The sequence below is a fragment of the Antrostomus carolinensis genome, unplaced genomic scaffold, assembly GCF_000700745.2.
Source record: "Antrostomus carolinensis isolate BGI_N321 unplaced genomic scaffold, ASM70074v2 scaffold10510, whole genome shotgun sequence".
Lineage (NCBI taxonomy): Eukaryota > Metazoa > Chordata > Aves > Caprimulgiformes > Caprimulgidae > Antrostomus > Antrostomus carolinensis.
In genome coordinates, this window is record NW_010289102.1 from 31186 (window position 1) to 46672 (window position 15487).

Here is a 15487-nt window from a genome sequence, read left to right on the forward strand (position 1 = left end):
GAAGGTGATGGGATGTGTGTCCCGCCCAGCCAACAATAGGTTCAGCCTTGATGCTGCAGCAAGACGTGGTCAAGGAGGGGTTTGCTCAGGGGTTGTCATCTAAATGTGGGGTTTTGAGTCATCTGCCTGGTCACTGCCATCTGGGGTGAACTGGAGTGCTCTGGGGGCCATGTGAGCACCTGCATGAGGCATGGTGGAGACCCATTGCTCTGGAGGTTTAGGGACTAAACAGAAATGTAGGGACTACTGGAGGGGAGTCACAGGGTGGTTTGAACTGTGCATGTGCAGTGAACTGAATCATTGGGGGTTGGAACTGGATGATCTTTAAGGTCCCTTCCAACCCAAACCATATGATTCTACTTGCTCTACCTTGCTCTGCGCCAGGACCATGACAGGATGTGACACCCCTGCATTCAGACATCTTCATTTGAACGTGCATCTTAACCATCGCACCGCTTCCTCCCAGTACACCGGATTACAGCCCAGCTCACTTGTGCTGGAGGAAAACCAGGTACCACTAAATCCCAGATACCAAAAAACCCCTCAATTCAGCTTCAGATACACAAAACCTGTAATTGTTGCCTCTGCCCATGCTTGCTGGAGGCTTAAAACTTGAGGTTGGTTCTCCCAGCAAAGCCAGCTAGCTACCTGTGGTGAACTGGGCGAGGGCCGGCCGGCTCTCGTTGGCACCCCGGAGGGCGCTGACGGCGAGGTGATAGCGGGCGCCGGGGCGCAGGGCCTGCAGGGAGTACTGGCTGAGGGGGGGCTGCAGGCGGAAGGTGGTCCTCCCGCCCTCCCCGTCCACCAGCCCGTACTTCAGCGGGATGGAGTCCACCTTGGCGCGTGGTGGTGTCCACTCCACGAAGGCCACCGTGTCGGAGACATCCCGTACCAGGATCTGCGTCGGGCCATCAATGACTGCGGAGGAGTGGGGGGAAAGGGCACCTGTTATTTTGGGAGAGGTGGAGGGGGAAAGGTGGCAGCTTTTAGGGATATGAAGCTTCAGGGATGCTTCAACCCAACATTCAGAATGGCTTGAAGTAGCAACTGGGGACAAAGTAGAGAGGTGGCATGGGCAAAAGACATGACCCTGGGCCCTAAGGTACTCAGGGGGTTTGATCCTGGTGAGTTCCCAGTCCCTTGTCCCAATCTCCTGACTCTTTCCTGAACCCTCTTCACTTCACTGATGTCTCTCCTGAGCTGTGTGCACCAGAACAGAACCTAGAAGCTCTCCCATCAAGGCCCATTAGTATGGGCTATGATGCATCTCATGCCCTTCTTTCAAACTGGTTGTTAGCAGCAATTCCTCCTTGGCTTTTTCAGGTGGCATCTGCCAGGATAAAACCTCTTATTTCTAATGGCCATCCAACTCTTCAAGCCATTCAGACTGCTTTAGTTATGATCTCCTTCCACTCAGTTTACTCTTTTCTGAGTCTTTCTGTCGCTAGCAAAATTTATCAGCAATGATATTATGTCTTTTGAAAGGCGTTGACAATCTGTTAAATAACGTGGGGCCAAGGACTGATCCAAGCACTGAGAACTGAGGAAGCTTTCTAGAAATGTTCCTGCTTTGGTGCCAGCTCCTGGTTTGTCATTAAGCTGAGGGATCAGCTTGTAAAGCTGCTGGTGTCTTATCAGTAGAGAGAGAGGAGAAAACGCAAGAGCTCTGGTGATTCTTCACAACTAGCTGGGTGTGGGGCTATGGTGTGTGTCCACCAAACCTTCTCAGATAAAGGGGTTTTAGCTAAATTCATAACAGGGATCTACTGAGAGACCATTTTTGACATTTCTGCTTTCTTTTGCAGAGAATTGGACCCTTTCCTCCTCTGCATCTCCCAACACTTGTCTTCTGGAAATCATGGGCTTAAGCCTGGGTGAAGGATGCTTCAAGTCCAGTAGGACCTAACCCCTGCACGGATGGATGGACAGGCCAAGCCTGGCCATTGTTTGCGTGCCATGGTGGTGTTGATGCATGGAGCCTGCTGGGCGACTCCTTTTCTCACTTACAGGATCACAAGGTGAGTGAAAAACTCCCACTAGTTCTGTAATTCAGGCTACACTGCATGCAAGTGCATCTAATCTACTGGAGGTACTAGAAAATGACACTATATGATAAGGATGTGCTGAATGCTGCACTCCAGGGTGGGAAGTTCTGTGAGAGATGTGTGTGAGCAGGGGTGGGAAGGACCAAGGAGGGTTAGAAAAAGACACACGGGAGAACTGGAAGCAGTGAGATGAATTCTGAGGGCAAAACAACAACAGAGAAGGGAGGACAGCTGGAAAGCCTGGTGTTTAGTTTGGAGCTAGGTGTCCTGCTTAGCCAGGACCAGGTCATGCTTATCCAAACTCTGAACCTCCAGCTACTTCATGTCCAGTCATCCAGGTGATGCTGAAGGAGCATCAAGTTCTACTTAGCTGTGTAGCATGAAACCATGCCTTTGCTGCTCGATCCCAGCACAAGGTGTCGAGGCAGAATGAGGATAATTGGAGCAAAGCTACAGGAGTGCTGCAAGAGGACGGCAGATATGCCAGCATGGGGATGCCTTCGTGGACCAGAGAGCTGGGAGCCCACCACTCCATCTGCACTCTGTTGCAAAGGTCAACCACTGAGTTTGAAGTACCAACCTTTTTTTTATTATTATTTTTTGATGACTTCCTTGGGAAGGGAAGATTTGGGCTTAACCAGGAGATGTCTCTGTTAAGCCATGTCGAGCTGAGCACAGAGGCAAAGCAGGAGGAGAGGACTGTGCTGAGGAAGCTCAGACCTGCAGCAAGCTGCTGCTGGTAGAGGGACCCTCCCTTTGCTCTCTCTGTTGCCTCAAATTAGCAGCCTGGAGAGAGCATCACCTCGTTATACCCTCCGGCAGCTATTTCAATGCTGTTTCTGTTTGCAACAGCTTGGACGGAGGTAGACATATGCCTGGCTGCCAAAGCAGACTGCAGCAGATCTGGCGTGGAGAGCCTCTTCTCCGCAGTGAGCTCTGCCCATCGTCACATCTTCTTTGGTGAAGAGAAGACCCAGTTAAATTATCTCTAGCCTATGGGATCAACCGGTGATTGGCCAAATAAACTGGTTAGGAAGGGAGGTGCTGTTGCTCCCAGCTCCCTGCCCTGCTGCTTGATTTGCCTGAACTGGTAGGATTAGAGGACTTTTAGTGGCACAAAAGCAGGTGGCAATTTTAATCTCTTATATATGAATAGAGATGTTTCTTGGGGGTGTCCAGTCTTTGAAATGTGAGATTAGTGGAGGAGAGAAATTTATCCAGCTATATAATAAAAGTGGATCTGAGCTTTCACTCCCAACCCCATTAACCTCACCATGGTTTCTGTGCTGACAGCAATTTGGGAGGGAGAGGGAAAAATTTCACATGAAGAAGACGTTGCTTTGATACAGCTGTAGCTCAGGCACTTGGGTGATGTTAGTTTTATCCCTTCCCATGCAGTACTGGGACACTCTTGCAGCTAGAACCTTATTTTGGGGACCAAGCCCTGCTGTGCTGCCCAGGGCCGGGCTCACTCACGAGTTGAGACGCTATCAGAGGTGGGAGGGCTCCTGGCTTGTTCCTTCAGGGCCACCACGGTGACGGTGTACTCTTCCCCTGGCTTCAGCCCTGTCTGGTTGAAAGTGGTGACGGTGCTGGGGAGCTGGGCGATCACGCCACCCTCGTTATTCTGCCAGGGAGTGGAAATAAGCATTAAAAAAGTTTTAAAAAGGTGTTTTTGGGGTGGACTGATGCATGGAGAGGAGGTGCACCTCATGTTGCATCCTTCCCCGCCCAAACCTGCACCCTCAAACTGTATCCTCCACAGGCATGTGCCACCATGGATGTGTAGAAACCCGGGTTGAAGTCTCCCATAAAGCTTGGGGCACCCATGTTGTTGAGCTGAGAAGTCCTCCCCCATCGTTTCTTCCCCCTCCAATACCTTCTCCCCCCCCCGCTTCTGTATTTTGTCATTTGTGTGTCTGCTGTTCTCCAGAAGATAGAAGATAATAAACCCAAAGCCTGGGCTGGGCTCCTTTTTCCTGCTACTCAGGTGCCAGGAGCCTACTGTCCGTCATATATAGGTATGAAACTGTAAGGTCGCTATTTTGGCATCCCCTGCTTTTTAAGTAACTTTATTGAACTCATTATACATCACAGTTTTGCTCTGAAAAATCCCTAAGTCTTTAAGCAACTGCAAATGTCACCTCTCCTGCCAGTGTTTGGACAAAGGATCTTTTCTTGCTGCTCTCGTCACTAATAACACGCTAAACAAATCTTTGCACATAGCTCCCAATTCATATTCATCTCTTCTCTCATTAAACAGGAAATCTTCCATTTTAGCCATAAATTTCCAGCTTACTTATCCTAATTTTCTTCTCTAAATATGTCTGCACTTCATTTTTCCCCATTTCCAGTGCACACAGCAGATGGACAATCCCAACCTGACCCGGCTTCTGGTGGGCAAGAGCATCGCGGGGACTGTGGAGGGAGGATTGCTCTGTGGGATGGTGAGAGCATCCCTGTGGAGACGCCGAGGACTAAATTAGATCCTTTTGCCTGTTTTTTTGGGAAGGCAGAGCAAGTTTGATTTGCTTGTAGAGGTTATTTGTGATGCTGCTGTTATAACTCTGGGTTTTTTAGCCCCGGGATTAGGTTTTGGTTTTATTTGGGATGTGGCTGGTTTAGTGTTTGCCCAGGCAAGTGTAGCTTCCAGGCAGAGGAGACAGCACCCTCTACCTTATTTTAGGACAAAAGCTGGTGATGGAGACTGGAGAGAGAGTCCCATTTCAGAAGCTGATGAGCAGGACGGTGACTGTATCTTTACAACACAGGATTGCACACTTGACCAATGGATGCAAGAACTTCAAGTCCTGGCAAGCTACATCGCTTCCCCACCCCAAAACCCTGCATCTATGACCAACCACCCTTTGGAGCTTTATCTCTTTTTTTAAATCCTGAAATATTTCTACATGGTTTCAAGTTTTAAGCTTCAGAATGGAAAGAGGGACTAGCAATTTGTATTGATGGGATGGCTTGAGATGATGACCCTGCAGGTAGACATTTTTTCCTATCCCAGCAATTCCTCAACCTAAAATGGATATACCTCCATTTATCTACTTTAGGGAGATGCTGTTGAGCTTAATTCCCAAATATCAATGAAATATTGGAAAGATAGCTGTCTTTTTGCTACTAGACTGCAAGTTCTTCCCTCATGTTATCATTTCATGCTTTATTCCAAAAGTGAACGAAATTTAACCCAGGGTTTATACCTGCAGTACCTGAACTTTGACTTCCAACACAATTTGCATGTGGATGAACCAAAATTGCACCCAGATCTTTCCAGCCTTTTTGGAAATGAGGGAATGAGTTATATGAAGTAATCAGACCCTTGCTTCATGCTGTATAATGATACTTTACAGTTAAGAGCATTTAAAACTTTGGGGCCAAGTTCTGCAGTTCTCCACTGCCCAGAGCTGCCTTTGACTCTAGCGAGGGTTTTGTACAAATGAAAATAGCATAATTGAGCCATTAATCAGCATTTCTTTTACTGCTGGGGCTTGAATGCTCTTGTAAAGAGGCTCTATATACAATTGAAGCTACACTTATGGCTAAATGGTGTAGAAATTATGAATATAGATGAAATACTTGATGTACAATTTTTGCTGCCACGCATAGAAAATACGCGATATTTAGGGCAACGTTCTCATCCTTTCATATTTTCTGGCACAAATTCTACCTGTTCATCACTGCGATTAAAATTCCGTAGCAGGAAATAGCTCTATGTGTGAATCAGGGAGGCTGAAGGTTGTTGTCTGAGAGCCGGCGGCTGCTCGATTCGATCTGGGCTGCGTTGGATAGCTTAGCGTGTAGAGAGAAGGGGTGAGGAAGAGGAGGAAGAAAGGTGGCAGCAAAGGAGATGGAAGGGGAAAAAGAGGAGGGGACAGAAGGAGGCAGCGAGGCCGGAAGGTTTATTTATTGATATGCTCAACTCTTGATTTTATTGGGGAATTTATTTGAGGATGTGGATGTCTTGATACCACAGACTACTGGGGAAACGCAAGCTGGGAAGCTGAGGTCCAGGTGTTTGGGGTTGTCTGATGTGAAGCACACAAATTGCAAACAGAGGTCAGGGGGGTTTTTTGAGGAGGGGTAATTTGGGACCCACTTGCTCAGTGTTTTTGGGGTGACCGGGTATACTCCACAATTCGGTGTGTGTGGCTGCAGTACCTTGGGGATGAAGCTGATCTCCCAGCCGTCAAAGGGGAAGGAGAAGGGCTCCCACTGCACCTCAACCGTCGTCTCTGTGATGGTCTTGAACTTCAATCCCTGCGGCGTGGCGAGGCCTGGAAGGGAGCAAGGGGTGGTGAGCAGACTGGGATGGTGATTAGAGCTGTCCATCGAAGCATCCCATGGCATTACCGTGAGAACAGAGTGAATGAGGGGGAGTGCAAAAGGGGTGTCTGGATATTTCATGTTTTCCCTCTTCCCTCTGTATCTTTAATTTCTGAGGATCCTTTCTGGAGTTTGCCATTACAGGATCATTAAGGTTGTAAAAGACCTCTGAGATCATCCAGTCTGTCAACTCATCACCACGTCCACCGAACCACATCCCTGAATGCTACATCTACATGTTTCTTAAACACCGTTTTCCTCTATATGTCATGGTCTTGGCCAGGACTACTTATCTCCTGATGCACAGCAGTAGCTCCTCTTGCTGTGCTATTGCCCATGTCATGGGGATTCGTCACAGGGAACCCATTCAGGAATGGGAGGAGAACCCGTGACTTCTATGATATATCACAGCAATGTTTTCTATGAGGAAAAAGTATCAGATGCTTCAATCAAACACTGAAAGTTTCTTTGATTTTTAAGTCATTTGAGTTTTTAGCCAGGCTGAGTCGGCAGAGGGTGGACAAATTTCCTCCTTTCCTGTATCTCCATACAGATATAAATGGGGACAAAAATATCCCCAATATTTTTTTTGAAGGCTCAATTTTCTGCTGCTAGAGCATATTTTATGGAAAACGTGAGCCAGTTTGAGCATCACCTCTGGTTGTCTGGGTACCAAGCAAGAAGTGCAGTAGGATACTTACTGGTCATCACCTTGGAGGTAATGGGGATGCTCAAGACATCGTCAATGACTGTGTAGACGCTGATGTTGTAGGCAACGCCTGGCTCCAGCTCTGTGATGGTGAAGCTGCTCCAGTCCCCGGGCACCCGCTGCTGTAGCTGGGTGCCCCCCGGCCCCACTGGCAGGTACTGGACGACATATTCGGTGGCTGCCCCAGGGCTGTCCCACATTAGTTCGATGGAGCTGTCGCTGATCCCTCTCACTCGCAGGTTTCCAGGAGGAGCCACTGGTGGGAAGGGCAGAGGTAAAGAGAGTATCAGGGTGTGTGTGGCTTATCCTCCTGTCTGGCCATGGGGAAGGATGCTTGGGTCTGCTGGTGGGACATGGGTATTATGTGCTGGGGGTTATATGCTGTCTGCGGTTGTGTTAAATGCTAGAGCAAGGCAAAGGCTCAGGAGAACCTTACTGCAGCTGCTGTTGCACCAAGTGTTTGCCACTGATGTTGGGCTGAACCTCGCTGGCTTTTTGCTCACCTCCCAAACTTTTGCCTGTGGTGTCTCTGGGAACAGGGACAACGGATCAAACTGGGGGGACCTGAGCAGGTCTTATGTGACATGCTCTGCCAGGTATGAGTTTCTCCCAGGCTTCATGGTGTTCCTACAGCGCTCAGGGCACTTTGAAGCCCTGACTCGTACATTAGGGTCTGTCATTCCCCGTGCATGCTCCCCACTACCTGCTGAGCAGTCCTGCCCTTCGTAGCCTTCCTCGCAGACGCATAGACCATCCCGGCAGACCCCACGGCCGCTGCAGCCGTTGGGGCAGTGTAGCCACCCGCAGTCCTCCCCGGCGTAGCCCTCCTGGCAGACGCACGTGCCGTTGACGCAATTGCCCTTCCCCGAGCAGTCGTGGGGGCACCGCAGCTGCGAACAATCCTCCCCGGTGAAGCCCTCCTCGCAGATGCACTCGCCATCCACGCAGAGCCCGCGGGAGCCGCAGCCGGCGGGGCAGCGGAGGTGGGAGCAGTCCTCCCCACCGTAGTCGTTGTCGCAGATGCACTGACCCTCCAGGCAGATGCCGCGGCTGGAGCAGCCCCGGGGACAACGTGGCTCAGAGCAGTTGCTGCCTGCCCAGCCCTCCATGCACACGCAGCTGCACGACTCCAGGCTGAAGTTCCCGTGGCCGCTGCACTGCGGGGTGTAATCGAGCTGCCCTGCAAGGATGTGGGACCAAGGGTCAGAGCCCGGGAGGTGGAAAATGGGCAGTATTGGGCCCAAGTCAGCCCATTGATGGGTTGTAGGGAAGGGGGGACAAGATGTGGGGCAAGTAGGGGATGGTCATCTCTCTGGCTGAGCATGCCCTGCTCTGGGGAGCCGGTGGCTTTAGAGCTAGTAGGGGCAGAATTGGAGATTTGGGCTCATGGTGGGGCTTGGGTGGGTCCCCAGGAGTTTGTCTGTCCCCTAAGGAGTGCTGGCCTCCGTGGCTATGGGTACCATTCACCTTGTTAGGGTACAAGTCCTTCCTTTGGTTTTTCTTCAGCTGAGTGCCCAGTCGATGGGAACCTCCCTAGACCTCTCACTGGAAAAAAGCCTTCCCTGGCCAAGCCCTCTGCACCAGCCATGAATTAGGAGGCTCCTGCTGTCTCCTGTCCACTTGCTGTTCCTTTTTACAGGTGAGGGATTCTGGTCTGCTTCCTGTCTCTCCTACAAGAATCATGTATGTACCCAAAGACATGATCTTCATCCCTGTCCTGGTAAGCCTGATTAAGACAGAGTCATTAGCTTTTCACGAAGTATCAAGGGTTTGAGTGTGCTGGGGTTGTGAAGAAGTGGGGAGAGTAAGTGGCCACTGCAGCCACCACATCCAATGTCCCCCCTTTACCCAGCAGCACACTGGGGTGAGGAGGGGCACATGGGGACAAAGGCAACAATTGCTCTAACACTGCCAGTTGCCCCTCAACATGGACCCATTGCTCCAGCCTAAGGGTTTACTCCAGCCAGGCTAATTTTTCCTGCTAATTATTTGCTTATTTTTACTGCTTTTCTTCCTCCTATGAACCAAGGAAGAGCAGAAACCCTTTCCGTGCTTCCTCTAACCCTTGGGAAGTCTCTGTGCCACAAAGACCACAAGCCACATGACTCTGTGATCCCCCAACTAAGTTTTCCATCCTAGCAGAACTATATGAGGAGCTCTTCCTGTGGTAGGATCAGCAGATGCTCATGCAAAAGGGGTTCAGTTTCATGCTGTCCCAGACAGACCCGTTTGGATTACTTTGCAGGATGCTTCCCATCTAAACTGCAAACACCAGGAATGGTGATCAGGTTCTCTTCAGCTGCCTCTAGTTAAGTTATCAAAAGATGAGAGAAGGTGCTTGTAAGCATACTGGAAGAGAGCAGCTTTCCTTAGGGAAATGCCTCGGGCGGTGGGGTAGGGATCCTCACCTCCTTTGCAGTGCAGTGAATTGAAAGCAATGCCAGTAAAAAAAATAAATTCAATTGCTCCAGTTTTAGTTCAGCGCGCATCTGCGACCGGAGTGGAGGCCCAACCGAGAGATGAATGTTTAATGGGACTGTCTGCATGTGTTGCAAGTAAACCAAATAGGAGCAGCAGAGTCTCTAATTCATTCCTTTAAAACAGGTTTCTCCCATTGTGTTTCCTATGTGATTTTAACCCTTGGTCCAACTCTGTTGAGCTGAGTGTGGGTTGCTCCCATTTCATTTTATTACATCCTCAACATAAGATGAGTTGGGGTATCACCAGAAAAACCACATTAATAGCTGCAAGACTTAAAAAAAAGGCAATGTGAACTGGGAGGAAAAGGGTTGCTTTTAATTTTTCTTCCTCCCTGTTGTTCTTGGTCTGAAAAGCAGTTTTCCCCTGGAAAGAAGCCCTGTATTGGTTCTCCTTGCTTGGTGGCTTTTTCCCGTGAAAAACCCTGGTGTGTTGGAGCCCTGAGCAGGGCTGAGCTGTGCGAGGGATGGATGCCCTTGGGGACAGCCCTTCTTACTGACCTCCCCAAGACAAAAGGAAAACCATGAGTGTGGTGGCTATCGAAAAGCTGCCTCTAGCCCAAACCTTTCATAACCCACCTCATTTCCACTGCAGGCCTCTTCCCTGGCTTTGAGCAACAGCTGCAGTGAAATGAGGGTCTTTGGGGTAATCCTAGTGAATGTTCTCAAGAGCTTCACAAACCATACATATTGTTATTCGGATGAAGTATCCTGTTGATGGTTTTGTACCTTTGTTACAGGTTTTGTTTGTGTCTTTTATGGCAACAGAACTTATTCCCTGTATTTTTTAAATTTTATTTTTTTACCTCTGCTTTTCTTACACATTCACTCCTCCTACAGAGAAGAAGAAGGGGTTTATTACCAGCTCTCATGGTGTTGCCTTCAGCCCAGGGACAGCTTAGGAGAGCAGCAGCTATGTCTCTCCTCCCTGTCCCATAAGCAGTGGCAGATCTCGCACAGCGTTGCGTGGAGCGGAGGGTTGGGAGATCGCCCTGCTCACTCCTTACCCGCAGTAATTTTATCTGTAACGGGGCTTTAGCCCTGGTTGTTATGGGGTTTCTGTGGAGAGCAGGGCATGAGGACTTGAGTAACCAGTCCCTCATGGGGATTTTCCTGCCTTGAAGGATCTAAGCCAGGCTTTTCCCTAGAGCCACAGCCACACCATGGGTGAACATAGGTTTTCCTCCGTCACCACTCTGAGTGGCATCACCAGCTTTGTATTCATTTCTCCTGCCTTTTGCTCGAGCCCTCTGTCCCCAGCAAGAGCTAACAGGATGACATTACTACCTGTGGCTGCATTTTCTTGGCAGCAATTGGAGTTGCATTGGTCCCGGAGCATGGAAACCTCCCTCTCCAGCATCTCAATCCTGCTCAGCAGCTCCTGCAGGGACGGAAGGGAGGTGGAGCACTTGCAGGCCTGCTTAGGCAAGTTTATCCTGTGGGTAAAGGTGACCTGGCTCTCGCTGTCGGAGGTCTGTTCCGCGTACTCCGCCAGCCGGTCGTCTTCTGAACTCACCTCCTCGGCTGAAGACTTGAACATGGATGAGCAGCAGCTATCCAGGGGGATGTTGATGTTGTAGATGTGGTGGAAGACCATGGGTTGCTCTTTGATGGGTTGGCTGCAGTTGGCAAGGCCACCCTCCTCATGCATTCCCAGCATCTCAGCCGGTTCTGTTGTCACCTCCAGCCGGCACTCGAAAGGTTTGAGGACAACGCCCAGCAGAAGCAAGATGAAGCTGATGAGCACGTTCCTCAGGACTGGGTTTTCATTGTCAGTCCCCATTTTCTTTGGAGAGGGAAGAGCCTTCTAAGCCAGCCTTGGTCAAACAAGCACAGGGAGGACCTGAGGACACAGAAGAAAAATAGTATAGTTGGCATTAGCCCTGAAACTGTTCTCAGCATAGAGAGGGAAATCCTTCTGGGTAAAGTCATCCAGAGAGCTGTGGGGCTGATTTGACTCACACACAGTCCTGCTGACTTTGGTGGAACCAACATCAACCATGAGTGGAGCCCATGGCTGGTGAGGACACCCTATAGTAGTCCTTAAACAGTGACAGGGACAGATTCTTGTTGCTATTTTTTTTTAAAAGAAAATGTTAATTTGGTACTAACAAAGCACCGAATACCCATGTTTTCAGCAGAAACACCCTGTATAGGATCTGCTTTCAGTGCCACGTCAGTGTGGCCTGTAGGGTCCAAAGGGTTAATGGGTGATGGTGACACATCCTTGCATTGTCCTTTAGCTGTCTCCCATGCCCCAGGAGCTTCGCCAGGGGTTGCTAAGCTTCCTCCAGTAGCTACAGGAACGGCAGCCTTGATGTTAAATGCTCTTAAATTATACACCACGCAGGCTCCAGCTTGTTCAAGTCAATGCTCTGAGCAACAAATCCCTCCTGTTAAAGTGGCTTCACCTCCTGCCTGTGCTCTGGATTATGGGTTAACCTTGCCTTGATTTGGAAAAACACAACTTCTCGTTCCAATATCAATCACAAATCCCCGGGTGGTAATCCAGCCTCCGAGGACCACATTTATCGCCAGCCTAAAATCACCAGTGCCAGCCAAGTTGTGCTGGGTATGGATTTGCCCTCATTGCTGTTGTTGGGACTGTTGTGTGCTGATCAATACTTAACATCAACTGGTTTGCCATAAGGAATCATGACCTGGTCCATCAGAGGACAAGGCTAACAGGCAAGCGAGACTCTGCAATGTTATTGCACCCAAAGATAAGGCTTGCCTTGTGTCTTCTATCTCCTTAGAACTTAGGAGATAGTTCATATGCAGGTCAAGCAGTTGTGGATGCCCTACCCCTGGAGGCATTCAAGGCCAGGATGGATGGGGCCCTGCCTATGTTGGGTTTATAGGACCCGGACTGATGAACACTGGAGATGTGCTTTGTGGTTCTTTCTGTACCAGCAGTGCAAAGATACAGCAGGTACATTAAATCTGGTCAACAGGCTCTTTACAGTGCTGGTAAAAAGATGCAAAGAACTGAGGACCTCCTCCCTGCATCTCCAGGAACTTTACCAAAGCTCCAAGAAGTTGTGGGTTTTAGGTATTAATCAAAGCCCTGGCAGTGTCCAGCCCTAATTCACAATTGACTTTAATAACTCTCTATTTAGCACCATTAATGACTTTATTTTCAGACTCTAAGAGGGCTCAGCCATTCATATAGATTTGAACACTATGAATAAGCACATGGGACTATGTGAATTAAGCACTTAAAACCTCAAGGACTTAAAATACCCTAGCACCAGGGTGACCTGTTTGGATGGGACCTGCCTTGAAGGGCCACTACTTGGAGAGGTGCAAATTGCCACATCTGCCAGCTACAATGTGCTGCTTCTTCTGGGATGTTTGGTGGTAAGAGGAGATGGGACATCAGCCTGTTGTGGTAGACCTCGTACTGTTTCCTATAACTAGGATAATGGAGGTAAGAAGGAGTAGCAGGTTCATAGAATCATAGAATGGTTTGGGTTGGAAGGGACCTTAAAGCTCATCCAGTTCCAACCCCCCTGCCAGCAGCAGGGACACCTTCCAGTAGACCAGGCTTCTCAAAGCCTCATCCATCCTGGCCTTCAACACTTCCAGGGAGGAGCAGCCACAACTTCCTTGGGCAACCTGTTCCATTGTCTGACCACCCTCACAGCGAAGAACTTCTTCCTAATATCTAATCTAAACCTCTCCTCTTTCAGCTTAAACCCATTTCCCCTTGTTTTGTCATTAACTGCCCTTATGAAAAGTCCATCCCAGCTTTCTTGTAGCCCCTTCAGGTACTGGGAGGCCCCTATAAGATCTCCCCGGAGTCTTCTCTTTTCCAGGCTGAACAGCCCAAACTCTCTCAGCCTTTCCTCATAGGAGAGGTGCTCCAGCTGAATCTCCCAAGCTACACTTAGTGCAGACATTTTAGGGTCAGGACTTGGGGTTTCACAGCTGGTCCATGCCTGGGAATGCTGGCCACAGTGAATATGAGGTGGGGATGACATCCTGATGGCGTTTGGTAGATGCTTCCAACCTACTCATGTGGGGTCTTCCTCAATACATGGGAGATGTCCTGGCAGAGTGGGTGCAAAAGCCCAGAGATTTGTTTTTTGGGGAGTGGGAGAAGATAGAGGTATGATGCTGGGCTGCGATCCACAGCTGACCTGTGCTCAGGGCCACATGCCAAGTCTGACTTTGCTACTATCTGTCAGTGCTATAATCTGGAGCAATTGCTCTCCCTTACTTCTAATGACTCTCCTGATGTGAAGCTGCTCTCTGACTCCCCAGGGAAGGGCCTGCCTCCCCTCTTCTCCTGCTGCTGAATGAAAATATTTGTTTACTGGTTTCTCTCCCACAATACCACAATATTCCAGAAAATATCACTATTCAGCCGCCTTGCAGCAGTCGCAGGGTTATTATCCCATATTACTGCAATGTTTCTGCTGCACTTTTCTTCTTGGCTCCCTGCTCAATGCCTGCTTCTCGTAAGCAGGCATCTGGGACTCCTTTGGTAGGCTCTCTCTTTTTCTTTGAGATTTCAGGTAAAGCAAGAAAAACGGAAGAAACTTCACACTGGGGCGGTCTCCTCCTTTCCCTTGGCTCCTGTGGTTGTGGCCGTGCTTGCAGAAGAGGGAAAGGAGGATACCAGAGATGGCAACGTGGGGGATTGACGGGGTGTGATCGGTGCTCCATAACTGGTAGTTTGTGACTGCACTTTCAGACCCTGATCCCTCTAAGCTCTCCTCTGCTGTCTGGGCTCTCCAGTGTCTTTTGGGTGGCCTCGGCTGACCCACAGAGAGACTTCTTGTCCCTGTGTAATGGGGTAGTTGTTACAGAGGGAGGCACAAGGACTAATTAGCTCCAGCTGTCTTTCATTGACTTGTTGGTGTTGGAGGCTAACTACCCGCTCCTTGGCCTCTTGTTCGGCTTTTTTGTGTGTGCTGGGAGTGGAAGTAATTGTGGCTGTGAGCCAGCTGCTCCGAGCCGGGCCAGAGCTTCAAAGCAAGGCTCCTCGCAGGATTACAGGAGCAGCTCAGCTTAGGCAAGGGGAGATGAAATCCTCCTCCTCCTTCTCCTCCTCCCTCTTCGGATCCATCTTGGCTCCACAGAGATGCCAGAGCCCTTTTATGTGGGATGGGGTGGGGAGAATGGTTCTGGTTGGATGCAGGGATGAGGGAGCTGGAGATGGGTCGGTGGATAAAGCATGGCGAGATGATGCACAGCGGAGATTGCTCACTAATGACAGAGAGCAGGTTGGGTAGTTAACCACTCTCTAACCCATAGACTGAAAGCCATTCATTTGCCAGTAGAACCCGCCAGGCTCATTGATCTGAATCTCTTTATCGGTGTATTAATCACAGCAGATGCTGGTGGGATGCTGCCCAGCTCTCTTTTCTGAGCAGCAAGTCACAACATCCTCCTCCATCCTCACTCAACACAGTGGCCTTGGGCAGTGGGTGATGCTGCAGAGGTGGTGGCAACCCCAGGACATAATGCTAAGGGAGATTTCTCTAATTATTATCATAAACAGGATCATAGAAGGAAAAAATCCTGGTTCAAGCTGTCCCTACTTCAAACCAGGCTGAATCCACATGGTCCTAGAGAGCACTAGGATGCTCCTTGCTGTCCTCCAATCAAGAGCAGACCATTTGAGGCATAAATCCTATAAATCCCTAACTTCCTCCTGGAGGCTTGGGCTGACAGCTCTAAAGCCCTGCCAAATTTGTGGATGCATTTCCAAGGTCTGTCATCTCCCTTCCCTATCAGCTCCTGCTTTGTCTCCTGCTCCTCGTGTCAATGATTTGCTTTATCCTGAAGGACCCCATCACCATGAGCAAAGCTAGGGTGGGTTAACGTAAGGATTTGGCTGGCAGCGTTCCAGGGCTGTGTGCATCATCTGGCAGCTGGAGGCTTGTCAACCAGGAAAGAGAAGTTGCATTAACATT

The 15487-nt window shown here is 49.5% G+C and overlaps 1 protein-coding gene across 2 annotated transcripts in view; it reads right to left on the minus strand.

Moving 5' to 3' along the window:
• TNR (tenascin R) overlaps positions 1–11346 on the minus strand; it is a 28599-nt gene extending 17253 nt beyond the window's left edge. For both annotated transcript variants that reach the window (XM_010168947.1, XM_010168939.1), the window contains exons 1-6: positions 10851–11346; positions 7790–8266; positions 7079–7342; positions 6213–6328; positions 3522–3672; positions 649–918 (exon numbers count right to left, since the gene is read on the minus strand). In XM_010168947.1, the coding sequence (XP_010167249.1) occupies positions 649–918; positions 3522–3672; positions 6213–6328; positions 7079–7342; positions 7790–8266; positions 10851–11346 (1774 nt within the window). The remainder of the gene's footprint in view (positions 1–648; positions 919–3521; positions 3673–6212; positions 6329–7078; positions 7343–7789; positions 8267–10850) is intronic.
• Between the last annotated feature and the right edge of the window lie 4141 nt (positions 11347–15487).